Here is a 14,410-nt window from a genome sequence, read left to right as displayed (position 1 = left end):
CTGATTATCACATGGATTTTGGACCTTAGACATTTGGCAGCTGTTGGTTTCGTTCATTTTAACTGCAAGTCTTTGGTGTGTGTTTTTTATAACCATTACTTGAGACATCCAAGCAAAAAATTACTTAATAGCATTTATGTGGGATTTGTTGAAATTTTTATAGTACGTTCAAAGTTATTCATAGTTTTGTTTGTGGGAATGTAAGGACACCAATCATCTGATTGCAGGATATTCAATCATAATCTATAAAAATGTATTGCAGAAACATACAGATACACAAGCCATGTCAGATGTAAAAAAAAAAGTATGAGTAGTTTTGACAGTTTTATTCACAACGAAGTCCATCTTGGCAAGTGTCAGTGGGGTGGCTGAGCTTGCATTTTGCTGAAGAGTAGATCAATGTGGGGTTTGATGGTTGTCGGACATAGTCTCAGATCATTATTGATACATAGCCTGCTTCTGTATTTCGTCTTCACAGCAGTCATTGCTTGAAAAGGCTGTCTCGCAAAGATATGTACTATCAAATGGCAACAGCATGGAGATCGCTTCATCAGCAAGCTCAGGGTACTTAGCAACATGAAGCCAAAATTTAGCTAACCTCAATTTCCAAAAATTATCTTTGAGGGTCCCCACACACAACAGTTTGATGGGTTGTTAATTTGGAACAAAGGCAACTTCATGGCATCAGTTGCAAAATGGTTTTGCACATGTTCAGACTTCTGTTTCTAAGCAAACTTACCCTTTAACAAACCCTAGCAGCAGATTCAATCACTGTTCACCACAAGGTGCTCATACAGGAAGGGTTTTGGTTTTTTTTAATGTGCTTGTGCATAAGATACAAGCTGTAAAAGTCATACCAAACAATTCCCGAGACCATATAACACCGGTCCTGAAAGATCTTCATTGGCTCCCATTGGCTTCCAAGCACAATTGAGAGTGTTGGTGCTGACCTTTAAAGCCCTAAACGGCCTCGGTCCAGTATACCTGAAGGAGCGTCTCCACCCCCATCGTCCAGCCCAGACACTGAGGTCCAGCTCTGAGGGCCTTCTGATGGTTCTCTCACTGCAAGAAGTTAGGTTACAGGGAGCCAGGCAGAGGGCCTTCTTGGTAGTGGTGCCTGCCCTGTGCAACGTCCTCTCAGCAGATGTCAAGGAAATAAGCAACTATTTTACTTTCAAAAGACAACTGAAGGTGGCCCTGTTTAGGGAAGTTTTTAATGTTTGATGCTGTATTGTTTTTAATATTCAATTGGAAGCCGCCCAGAGTGGCTGGGGAAACCCAGCCAGATGATTGGGGTATAAATAATAAATTATTATTATTATTATTCCCTGTACAAGCACCTCACAGTGAGTTGTCACTGGATCTGCTGCCAACCTGCAGAGAGTGGCTCCCAAGTGTTAAAATGTCGAGCCTTTCATCCAAAACGTTGTAAGAGGTATTCATCAGGCCAGCTAAGGATTAAAAGCAAACATTATTTGGGGTTTATTATAAAGCCCACAAGCCACTTGCAGGTCACGACCCACAGGTTGCGAAACACTGATCCAGAGGCCTCACTTTTGTTCCATATTGGTCTTGTGCAGTGATCAGAAGCAGATCTATATTGGAGATGAGAATCCTTTAACCCTGGTCGTCAATGCCGAGAACCTAGGAGAGGGAGCCTATGAAGCTGAACTCTTTGTTACTGTCCCACCTCAAGCAGACTTCATTGGCATAGTTCGCAACAAGGAAGTAAGTCTAGTGAGAACGCTTTGGGCAGAGTTTATTGCAACAAGTTTGTGTTTATTTATTGCTGCCTTTATATCCCTTTCCTTCGGCTCCAGGTGGCATACATGATTCTCCCTCTCCTCATTTTATTCTCACAACAACCCTGTGAGGTGGATTAGCTTGGCCCAGGGTCACCCGGACAGCTTCAAGACTGAGCGGGGATTTGAACCCTGGTCTCCCAGGTCCTAATCCAACACTCTAACCACTACACCAAACTGGCAATGTTGTGGCGTAAAATTAGACCTGTGCTAAGTATCCAACCACATACACAGTCTTCCTTTGTTTGTTGGAGTCTACTTGGGTTTTTGATATCACATATCTGGTTGCTGACAAAAGGATGCTGTGGAACCAACGTTCTGCAGCCTGCCATCCCCCTCAGTGTGTTTTGGACCACAAGTCTCATCACCACTGAGAGAGCTAATGGGAGCCCAGCAAAACCTGGAAGGTACCAGTTTGGGGGAGTTTGCTATGGAAGTTTACTGCTATGGGTTTGCGTTATGGTCTGCAGTCCTACCTACCAATCCTGTGGTGGTAAGTCTGGTGCAGGAGACAGATTATTTTGAAATAATCTGCGTACACAGGTCCCTGCTCAATAGTAGACCCACTGTGTGGCTCACTATCTCTTGGTATCAATTGCTCATCTCAAAATGAAAAACGGCAGTACAAATGAGATCTCAGTTCAGTTGTGCTCTTAGCACAAATGTGTATGTTGCTTTCTGTTTGGGGAGGGAGAGGTATGCAAGAAAATAACATCAGCTGCATTGGCTGCTGAAAATCCTTTCTACATGATGCTTAGCTCATGTGGTTGCATTTCAAACAATTGGTGTGGGAAGCAGCAATATGAGTGGGCTACTCACATGATCAGAAGATCTGTACATTACAAACGGGACATGGAATAAGACTGCTAGGGAAACAGCTCTGGGCAACTACAGTGAGCTTTAGACAAGACCATTCATTGAGCTTCAGGCTCCTAAGCATGGATTTGAACCTGGGTCTCCCACATCCCAAACCATAGTTCTGTCTACCATGTCACACACTCTCATCAAGCGCTAGTTCAGTGTAGCCCAAACTTATGATAGGCCTCAGTAATTTCACATTATAAATATAATCATTTTCCTTCCTTCAAAATGCCTACTTAGCATTTAAAGTAAGGAAGCTGTTAGGCAAAACTTAAAAGTGCCACCTTTTGTGGCTATTTTGCTTCATCCCTTTTAGTTGATCATATGGTGCTGATGAACAGTGTGGACCTGCCAGCTGGAAGATAAAGCTGGATGATCCTCTCCTAAACTGGGAGAGAGGTGTCTTGTCTAGCAACAGTGAGCAGTCTGTGCAAAGCAAGCCAGGCTACTAAGACAAAGCTATTTTTGTTGAGGCGCTTAGAGCCACACATTTGTTAATTAAATTAATTCAGGCTCATGCTCTTACACCTTGGGAAATGAACGGGGCGATCCCAAGGGACTGGGATAAGTGCTTAGCTGTAGCTATTTTGTCCCTAACATGGTAATAATTAAGACTGTACAACGCAATAAATGCACCAGAAAAATTCTGCCATGTCAAGATTCCCCCGCCATGATGCATTCAGGGTTTACTTCAGAGTTGACTGTATTGGTATCTTAAAGAAGATTTAGGAGCCCAAGTTCTAGGTGAAGTTTTAAAAAATAAATGTTTTGGTAATACAGTCATACCTTGGAAGTCAAACGGAATCCATTCCGGAAGTCCGTTCGACTTCTAAAATGTTCGAAAACCAAAGTGTGGCTTCTCATTGGCTGCAGGAAGCTCCTGCAGCCAATCAGAAGCTGTGGAAGTCCCGTTGGATATTCGGGTTCCAAAGAACGTTCGCAAACCGGAACACTCACTTCCAGGTTTGCGGTGTTCAGGAACCAAAATGTTTGACTTGCAAGGCATTCGGGATCTAAGGTACGACTGTACTATTGCCTAAGTAATGGAGCTGGCCAGCTAGAGTACTGATGAAATGTCGCTGCCTTAAACAAAGCAGCATTGCCCATTTGGAAGCCATTTTGGTGTTGTCAGTACAGTTCCGAACTTGGATCTGAGTTCAATTTCCTCTTTAGTCATATGCACAATGGAACAAATCACTCTTTCCCTCTCTTACATCTAGATAAGGGTGTGCTTAGAGATTACAGCCTGATAATAGATTATTTTCTCTGGACTTGAAAAACACTAGTGATCTTTGCACCACACTTGCCAGCGGAGAGACAGGTTCTGAACCCTAAAATGTCATGTTTGATAGACCGCTCATAACCATTGGAAGTGCTAAAGAATTCAGTGCAGACAATAAATATCATTATATGTCAGAAGGAGAATGTGCTTAGAGAATGATAAGTATTGTGCTCTTCTCTGAAAACAGTCACCTTTGTTTCACTGCAGGATTTGGCAAGGCTTTCATGCGCATTTAAAACTGAGAATAAAACCCGGCTCGTTGTCTGCGACCTTGGGAATCCAATGAAAGCAGGAACAAAAGTAAGAATTAACAAAAACAAAGGGGAACCCTATGCCTACAGCAGCAGGGTTTGCTGGTTTGGGAGGCAGCCTCATACTGACTGCCTTTTGGTTAATTGGATGAGCCACACGACGGGTTAAATCAACCTCTTTCCAACTGTCACATGTTAAATCCTGTACATCTTCTTTTGTGTTCAAGCTTTCAGCCGGCCTTCATTTTAGTGTTCATCAGGAATCTGAGATGGACACCTTTGTGAAGTTTGATCTACAGATTCGTAGGTATGGGGCACTTAGCACTGTGTATTCACCTAATAACTGGGGCTGCTATTGAAACGGGGGGGGGGGGGAGACACAGGCAGAAACAGAATTAAATTATAAATAATAGTAATATTATTGTCTGTAAGAATATTAAATTGCAACAATGTAATTATATGGTCATATACACACACACACACTCACACACACATTTCCTATTTAATACCACCGACTTCCCTTTTTAGCCATTTTCTTAATTTATTTAAAAGCACGTATGCGTATCTCACATGTTTCAGAAATCTCCAAGCACCATGCAGTCTAAAAAGAAACAATATATCATTAAAACATTTTGCCCGTTAATGTCATAAATGAAATCTTGTTTGAGGATCTTCGTGTACTTGTGGCCTTTTGCATTTAAAAGGCCGCTGCCTCTCTTCCAGAATCTATTGTTTTAAAAACCTGCAATCTAACATCAGTCAGGACTGCATTGCCAATATATTACATTTAACCGCAAAGACTGAGATACTCAGCATATTAGTCAACATACGCTGTAAAAGGAATGTATTGATTTGCGCATCTCCAAAATGGGATGTACAGAGTGAGTTGGAGAGAGAGAGAGAAAGAAAGAAAGAAAGTGTGTTTATATTGGATTGCATTCCTCTTTTAAATGGCTGTCTTAAGACCAATGAAACTTCTGGCCAGAGAGAGCCTGACACATTTTGTTACCTGAGGCAAAGAATTCCAGAGGTTGGACCCTAAATTGACAGTTTGCTGCCCTTTAAATGCAGGAATAGGAAACCTTTGGCCCTCCTGATAGTGTTGTACTCCCATCAGCCCCAAACAGCACCACCAGTGATTGGAGAAGATCAAAGTCGTAGCCCATGGGTAGGCAAACTAAGGCCTGGGGGCCAGATCCGGCCCAATCGCCTTCTCAATCCGGCCAGCGGACAGTCCGGGAATCAACATGTTTTTACATGAGTAGAATGTGTCCTTTTATTTAAAATGCATCTCTGAGTTATTTGTGGGGCATAGGAATTCGTTCATTATTTTTTTTCAAAATGTAGTCTGGCCCACCACATGGTCTGAGGGACAGTGGACCGGCCCATGGCTGAAAAAGGTTGCTGCCCCTGTCGTAGCCCAACAATGTCTGGAAGGCCACTAGCTTCCCACCTCTGATTTAAAGGAGAAAGTTCTCAGAAAGCAGCCACTCTTCAGGCATTGCAGGAAAAGCAACTCACTTGAAATGGGCTACTGAACTGAACCATGTGCTTTCAGCGCATGCCACCTGTAGGGTAGAACCTCCTTCCTTTTACCTTCGACAGCAGCACATGACTGGACTCACTGTGCCATTGCATTGTTTCACAGCTCTAACATGTACAACAACCTAAGCCCTGTGACATCTTATCAGGTGGACCTGGCCATCTTAGCAGTTGTCGAAATCAGAGGGTGAGTGATGGCCTTGGTGCCATTTTAGCTAGTGCCTCATTTCCATCATTTCACAATTACTCGGCTTCTGCTGCATGCTCACGGTGCCTGGTGGTTATTGTGCACTCCTTGTGTAATTTTAGGGTTTCTTCTCCGGATCATCTTTTTCTCCCAATTCCTAATTGGCAACCCAAGGAGAATCCAGAAACAGAGGATGACATCGGGCCTCTGGTTCAACACATCTATGAGGTAAATCTGTGCTCAAGGCTGTAACCAGAAGGCCTTGCCTGCTAGAATCATGCCTTACCTCTTGCCAGAATGGTAAACTAATCAGATGGCCTTGTGGGCTGCAGAGTGAGGTCCACCAGGCAGCTTCGTACTGTATGCAGGGATGTCACATGTCATGGTGTGTTCATGCATTTATGGTACCGAGACCACCCTTCTACCCTCCTCTCTCCCCCAGAAACAGAACAGAAAGACTTAAGAGCATGCCTGAAAAATGTGTTACCTGCCAAGCCAAACACAACCCATGAGTCACTGTACTGTAGCCTGCCAGGTGCTTTACAACCTTTGGGCGGTATTTCACATAACAAATATGTATTACAAAAGCGTTACACAAGGGCTTTTGGAGACCTGAGGAGTGGGGCGGGATTTTCCGTTCTAACGTCTGTAGTGGCAAGTGGCTCAGTTCTGAACCAATGTCACACAGCTTTGAGATAGGTGAGAGCAGAGGGATTTGCTGTGGTCCACCTGATGTTGGCCCTTCAGATGCTATTGGACTGCAGCTTCTATCATCCCCAGCCAACATGAGCGGTGGTCAGGAATGAGGGGAGTTGTAGTCCAACAACATCTGGATGGCCTTTAAAATAGCATAGGACTGCCTGGCTATGCCCACAGACAAGCTGTTGGGGCATATGCCACAATAGCCATAGGAGGGGATAGGATTGTACTGCAAGAGTGAAAATAGCATCGTTCTTTGTGGTCATTTGTTTCTCCTGCCTCTCACTAGCTCAGAAACAATGGCCCGAGTGCTGTCAGCAAAGTGATGCTCAATCTTCAGTGGCCGTACAAGTATAACAACAACACCCTGTTGTATATTATGGAATATGAAATTGAAGGCCCCATGAACTGCACTTCCGATATGGAGATTAACCCGCTAAAAATTAAAGTAAGTCGAAAGCATCTTCAGATATTCCATGTACTGAGCAATCCATCTGTCTTGAATGTTTAAAGCAATACAAATCATTGTTAATGGTTATAATGCTAAAGAATATTCAACTTCATTGTCATCGAAAGGGGCAGGGGGGAATCCAGCGGTTGTTAGCTTGTATCTGCCCAAATGCTTGGGCAAAGAGGTTCTTCTGTGCAAATGTTGAGCGAATTCGTTAGAGAAGAGAGGTACAGGGAGAAATGAAGTGGCCTTGGGAAGGGTGATGATGCAAACATACTCTCATCTCATTTTCTCAGCAGCAGAGACCTTCCCCGCTAATGATCTGGTTGAAGTCACCTCACTCCCTAACCAGCCCATCCCCTTGTGGGCTCACTTGACAACAGCAGTTCCCTGAATGTGGGCAGGGCAAGTGACCATTTCAAAATGGCCATGGGCTTTTTGGTATCTCGTTTATCGCTCTCAATTTCCAATGTATGCTATTCACCCATCCACAAAGTGTTTTAGGAACGTGTCACCAATCCGTACTGATAATCGAACCCTTCTTGATGCTGTAGATGTCAACGCCTCACCAAGATGAAAAGAACGAAACAACGAATGGAGGAGATAGCCGCAGTCACAATGTCAACCGGAGGGACCTAAGCGCAGCTGAGGGAGATGTACAAACTTTGGTAATGTCTGTTTATTGGTTTGTTTGAGAAAAGTTTGAGAATCTTAGGTATGCTTCATGTGTCCCAAGGGATTGCTCTGTAAAGCAAATTCTGATATAGACGCATAGCCGTGATTGACCATGATGGACAGATTGGTTAGGGAAGCTCTGAGAAAAGAGGTGAGCAAGCTGGTGGGATGGTAGCCCAAACCTTTGGCAGCCTGCCTCTGTCTTTAGGTAAAGATGCCGAGGCTCTACTGCCTCACTCACTGGAGATCGAAACTGATTGGATGCTTTTTGATGAGTAGAGACCTGCTATTTGGTACCTATGTAATGTAGTGATGTTTCTAGGTGTATAGTGCCAGGTGTGTTGGCTAACACTATTTAAATCTGCAAATTACATGGGGTTTTTATCTAAATTCCCTTTCTGAAGGAGCCCAGTGAATTAAGCAGGGTTGCAGAATCCAAATCGTTGCAGACACCACTCTGCAACTTTGCACCTCTTCTTTTGCAGGCACTGCTTTTGGTTTGGTTGTAAATTGCACACCAGCTGAAGTTGCCACCAGGGGTTGCAATAAGTGGTCAGCCAAGACTGTACCAGCTCTAGGATTCAAAGCACTGTAAGGTTGGAAGGGAACCGACTCTATGAAAGATTCCTGAGGGCTGTTTTACAGTGACCTTAGCATATATTGCTTGCTAGGTTACGTTTCTCAAATTCAAAACCTCTTAGAGCCTGAGTATTGCAATTCTAGTTCCCTGGGGTGTTCCACTAGCAATGCCTCTGAGAAAAATCCTTATACGGAATGATTTATAACCACTAGAACAACTGATTAAGACTGAGCATGCTAACCTCATTTGGAGTTCTCAGAATAAATGGGTGTAACTTTGCATGGTATGAATAATCGAACACATGACTTAGATAACCCAGAGCCACAAAATCCTAACATGGGACACACACAAATGGTGCACATCTACATCCTTTGCCACTGGCATATTCCCCCATCCTCTCTGCATTTGGGTGACAGCAATGGCAATTTGAAATGCAACATGCATGCCTGCAGCTGCTGCTGCAATGTTTTCCCCATCATCAGGAGGAAGAGGTTACAGCATTACATCAGCCACTGCAGGGTAGCAAATATTGGATTTTAATGGCCCTAGCGAGAGATGATTTAATGCTGCATGTTTATTGCACTTCAGATCTCTGTGATATACAAGCAGCAAACCTCTACAACTGATTTGCCAGCTTGACAAATAACTCATTGTTCCAAGCCTTTCCAGGAATGGAAAAGTCAAGGACAATGGGATTCTCAAAATCATGTGCTGATGACTTATCTTTGTGCCCCGCAAGACGAATGCCTCGCAAGATGGAAAACCCGCTAGACGAAAGAGTTTTCCGTTTTGGAGGTGCTTCGCAAAACGAATTTCCTATGGGCTTGATTTGCAAGACAAAAATGTTTTGTGAGTTCCTGCAGGGTTTTTTTCCTCCCCCCCCCTTTTTCCCAAGCCGCTAAGCCGCTTAACAGCTGATCCGCTAAGCCGCTTATCAGCTGATCCGCTAAGCCGCTTATCAGCTGATCCGCTAAGCCCGCTAAGCCGCTAAAAGCGCTAATCCGCTAAGCCGCTAATGGGCTTGCTTCGCAAGACGAAAAGACCACAAGACGAAGAGACTCGTGGAACGGATTCTTTTCGTCTTGCGAGGCACCACTGTACCTTGTGGTTTCACAGTTCAAGGGTGCTGCCTCCTGTGTCCAAAAGGTGCTTTATTATTGTAGGTATGATGAAAAGGAAAGCACACACAAAAAAGGCACCCTTGTTCTTCTCCACCTTAATTTTGCTTGGAACTGTATGTGCATGAAATCACAGAGCACAGGTGTGTTCATGAAAAATGGGCATTTAAAAAAATTGCATTCTGAATTTCCATGGTGTCACGACTAAAAATAATTCCATCCTATACTGATGGAACTATTTCTGTTTCTTCTCTCTTTCCACATCTGTCCACATCTCATCTTAAGTCCCCTCATTCATGGAACATTCATCTTTCCCTACCCACAGCAATAGATAAGACCTGGAAACATGGATAGAGGAGGCGCAAGCAACACATGAGATTTCCTTTTTCTTTTTTTATATATAATTTTTATTGGATTTTGCACAAATTTTCCAACATAACAACTCCAAAACAACATAACAAATATTTGGCTATCACAGCCTAAGACTTCCTTCAACCACTTCTAATGGTTTTCTAAATTCCTTTCTGATTTTGCATTTTCTTACTATGCTTATTGCTAAAAGTCCAATCTTACATCAGCGATCTTAGTCCTTTTCACAGTAATTTATGTAGTCCTCCTTACAAAACTTCTTGTAACCCTACAAGCAATGTTAGGTAATTACAACTGACTTTCAGATACAACATAAATTTCTTCCAGTCCTTTAGGAGAGTCTGGTCCTGCTGGTTTCGAATTTTCCCTGTTAGTCTCTCCAGCTCAGCATAGTCCATCAATTTCGTTTGCCATTCTTCTTTTGTTGGCATTTCCTCTTGCTTCCATTGTTGAGCTAATAATATTTTTGCTGGAAGAAATCTCATTGAACAGAATAAGAATAAGAACAAGAACACATGAGATTTCTTCTTGCTGTTTCTTTGAAGCATCCAGGGTAGCTTTGACAGTCTGTTCTCTAGCTGAAGAAACTGGAGCAGAAAAGGGAATGAGATAACAGGCAGAAATGTCGTTTCATGCCAGTCTGCTTACATGAAATAAACATCTTCAGGGGAAAACAAGTTGCTGTTAGTTCCCAGACATTTTTGTGAATGCTGTAGTGGAAATGTATGTAGGTAAATTTAGCCAGGGAGATCTAGCTAAAAATGGTTCAGGAGCATATGCTTTTTATTCACACTTTACTCCCTTTACCCAAACTTCAACATTTGGTATGAATATCACACAAGTCACCAGCAGCGTAATTCAAAGTCTCGCTGCAGTGGTGCCCAAGCAGGGTGTAGTAGTTGTTACACCACCAAACATGTTAGGTCACCATTGCATTACAAGCAGCTCTCAGGAGGTGGATCCAACGCATAAGAAATACCGTATTTTTCGTCCCATAGGACGCACCGGCCCATAGGACGCACCTAGTTTTTTGGGGGAGAAATAAAGGGGGGGAATTTTCCTTTATTTCCCCCCCAAAACCAGGTTGGGGAATCCAAACCAGGTCGGGGAACAGCGGGATGGCGGCGCTGCGCCTCCCCGCTGTCCCCCGAGCTCGTGGGGCTGCCCGATGTCTGCCCGAAGCACCGGGCGCTCTGCTTTCAGCGCGCCCCGCGCTCCAGGAAGCAGGCTGCTATCCGCGGGCTCCCCAGGCTTGCTGATAGCTTGCTGAAGCCTGGAGAGCAAGAGGGGTCGGTGCGCACCGACCCCTCTCGCTCTCCAAGCTTCTGCGAAAGCCTGCATTCGCCCCATAGGACACACCCAGATTTCCCCTTCATTTTTGGAGGTGAAAAAGTGCGTCCTATAGGGCGAAAAATACGGTAAATCAAGAAGTAAATGGAAGCATGGATAGCTCTGTGGTACCAGTTTCCTTTGAACATAACATCTGAAAACTCATGTACAGCTCTTCCTCTCCTATTGTTTTAACTTTAGGGCTGCGGAACTGCAGAATGTTTAAAGATATTCTGCCAAGTGGGTCGCCTAGAGAGGGAGAAGACAGCAATTCTGTATTTAAAATCTCGCCTTTGGACTCAGACTTTCATGAACGTAAGCATCCATTGCTGTTTCTACGACATCTGCCTGCCCCTGAATAATATAAGTTCTAATTTGACATTTTCTTTCTTATCATTCCCATCACAGAAAGAAAACCAGAACCACTCCTATTCTCTCAAATCATCCGCTTCCTTCAACGTTATCGAGTTCCCTTACAAGAATCTTTCCTTTCCCGAAGATGTCCACAATTCTACAATAGTAAGCTATTTGATATTCAAAATTAGCGCGACCCAGGGCAACACAATTAAGCTGAAAAGAGTTGTCAAAATGAAACACGCATCTGATCTGCTTCCAATATTTTTACTGTCCTATATTAAATCGTGGATTGTTGGGCTCATTCAGTTTTATCGCATGCTGCTGAAGCTTTTAATTAAATTTTAGCCTTCAATTAAAAGCTTTAGATGCGGCCTTCACACTGATGCTCCAGAATGGGCTCATGTCTGGCGCTGGCATACAGAATAGCATTGGTGTAGAACTCGGAGCCAGCCCATTGCATTGCAATCGACTAATCACACAATTGCAGACCCAATCCTGTACATGTTTACCTAGGACATATGTATTCTATTGAGGCTTATTTCCATGTAAATGTGCACAAGATTGCAGCCCTGAACTTCAGCAGATATATCACCATCAAAGCCAGCAATATTAAGCTAGACAGCATGGAGGCTTCGGTGGTGTTTAATTGGCCCTAACAAGCTTCCCCAAATGGAAGGACTACAGTCGTACCTTGGGTTTCGAACAGCTTAGTTCTCAATTGCTTTGATCCCGGAAGTGACTGTTCTGGTTTGCGAACTATTTTTGGAAGCCAAATGTCCGACAGAGCTTTGTGGCTTCTGATTGGCTGCAGGAGCTTTCTGCAGCCAATCAGAAGCCGCGCTTTGGTTTCCAAATGTTTTGGAAGTCGAACGGACTTCCAGAACGGATTCTGTTTGACTTCTAAGGTATGACTGTACTTCTGTTCATGGAAGGCTTTTGCTCCAGTAGCGGGGAGGCGATTCGGAGATTCCTCCAAACCTCCACAGCAGATTTTCAGAGGGTTCAAGGGGCTGCAGCGCAAAGGAGGGTACTGATTAAGCTTGCCTCTCCCACTTCTGCCATCAAGTATCCTGTGAGTGAATACCACGCAAGCATATTCCCATCAGTGGGAGCAAACTCAAAATCCAAGTCAGTGAAGCTATGTGATCATCTTCTGACCAGAAGCTCCCTTTATCTTACGAGCAAATCGGCAAGCAGTGCCAGATTCTGCTCCTGCCAAATCACAGCATACACACAAACATAGGCCAGGAAAACCTTGCTCCTTCCCTTTCATTGAACAGTGTTTGTTTCTGCCCACTGGTGCGCCACATGCAAGTGAATCATGAAGAATTTCCAAAGCATATCCCTCCAATGCTGTACATTGTTTCTCTATAAAATATGTTGTCATCTCCTCCTCTTTAGGTTACCACGAATATCCTGTGGGGTATTCAGCCAGCACCCATGACTGTGCAAGTCTGGGTAATCATACTAGCCGTCTTAGCAGGATTATTACTTCTGGCACTTCTAGTCTTTATAATGTACAGGGTAAGTGGTGTCTTTAATGAATCATAGAATGGTAGAGTTGGAAGGGACCCTGTGGATAATCTAGTCCAACCCCCTGCAATGCAGGAATATGCAGCTGTCCCATATGGGGATCGAACCTGCAACCTTTGCCTTATCAGCACCACGCTCTAACCTGCTGAGCTATCCTGGCTTATTTTATTGTTCTATGGTACTTTTCTGAGTGCATATTCCTATACTCATCTGTAATTAGCTCCCATTGAACTTGGTGGAGCTTATTTCTGAGTAGGTTCAACCTAGGGGGAAGAAGCCTCTAAATCAGTGGTTCTCAACCTTGGGTCCCCAGATGTTTTTGGCCTACAACTCCCATAATCCCTATCTCACAGGACCAATGGTCAGGGATGATGGGTGTTGTAGGCCAAAAACATCTGGGGACCCAAGGTTGAGAAAGGCTGGCTGCTCTAAATCATGGGTTGGGAACTGGATCCAGTCAGTGGGCCAGATCCTTACCTCTGCCACAAAGAAACTTTGAAAGATGGGTGGGGCTGACCACCTGTCAATCCCCCAAGATGACCTCTCCAGAGGGGATCACTGAGCACAAATCCACTGATGGGTACTGGCAGTATACCCGCAAAGGAGATCAGCTGATGGGCACAAAGAATGTGCCCTTTTTGTTTGCAGACAGGTCTGGTTTCAGTTAAAATGGACCTATTTCCTCTGCCAGCCTGTTGATTGGCTGCATTAGAAAGTTCTCAGTGGAGCACTTTGTAGTGCACATCCCAGCAACATCAGTATATGCCTTACACTTGATGTCAGGTGCGGGGCAAAAGGCTGTGGGTTGGGGAAACTGTCTAACTGGGACCTCTACCGAGCCTAAAGATAGCCGAAGGTTCCCCTGTTCCTCTAAATTGACTTACCTTTTGTGTTCCATATAAATATTTGGAAATCAAAGCCAGAAATCCAGTAGCCAAAGACAGAAATCGGATGAGTAATCTTTTGGGGCATTCAACATGGTTGTAGAGGTAAACGTGCACAATCACATGAAAGCAGAAAACATGTAGAAGAACAGGGCGTTTGTCGATTTAGCTGCAGCTTCAGATAAACACAAGGAAAAGAACCAAAGGAAACATGTTATGCAGCCTTTGAGATTTCTGTAGCAGTCGGCTGTGAGAGCTCTGGTTGATTAAAATGGACCCTCCCCAGCCCTTTTACAGGTTTGCTTACTCAGAGTATTAGTTATACCAGTTTTCAGTCCAACCTCACAGAACAGGAGCTTGCATGGGAAATATTTAAATGTTTTAAGATAGTAACAGTGACTTGGCTGCTTAAGATCTGCATCCAGATGTTTAAAGATGTTATTGCAGAAGGCCTGGCTGAGTTCTGCTGGTGGCAAGAGATTCAGCAGTA

General features: G+C 43.9%; 1 protein-coding gene across 1 annotated transcript in view; it reads left to right on the top strand.

The window, feature by feature from the left end:
• ITGAV (integrin subunit alpha V) overlaps positions 1–14,410 on the top strand; it is a 68,154-nt gene that overhangs the window by 46,413 nt on the left and 7,331 nt on the right. The window contains exons 20-29 of the mRNA XM_082200784.1: positions 1,581–1,728; positions 4,153–4,245; positions 4,424–4,503; positions 5,845–5,925; positions 6,048–6,153; positions 6,914–7,072; positions 7,630–7,743; positions 11,348–11,461; positions 11,555–11,665; positions 12,905–13,027. Coding sequence (XP_082056910.1) covers positions 1,581–1,728; positions 4,153–4,245; positions 4,424–4,503; positions 5,845–5,925; positions 6,048–6,153; positions 6,914–7,072; positions 7,630–7,743; positions 11,348–11,461; positions 11,555–11,665; positions 12,905–13,027 — 1,129 coding nt within the window. The remainder of the gene's footprint in view (positions 1–1,580; positions 1,729–4,152; positions 4,246–4,423; positions 4,504–5,844; positions 5,926–6,047; positions 6,154–6,913; positions 7,073–7,629; positions 7,744–11,347; positions 11,462–11,554; positions 11,666–12,904; positions 13,028–14,410) is intronic.

Source organism: Podarcis vaucheri (genome assembly GCF_965113315.1).
Source record: "Podarcis vaucheri genome assembly, chromosome: 1".
Lineage (NCBI taxonomy): Eukaryota > Metazoa > Chordata > Lepidosauria > Squamata > Lacertidae > Podarcis > Podarcis vaucheri.
The sequence above is the reverse complement of the archived record's forward strand: the minus strand, read 5'-3'. Positions and strand labels throughout refer to the sequence as shown.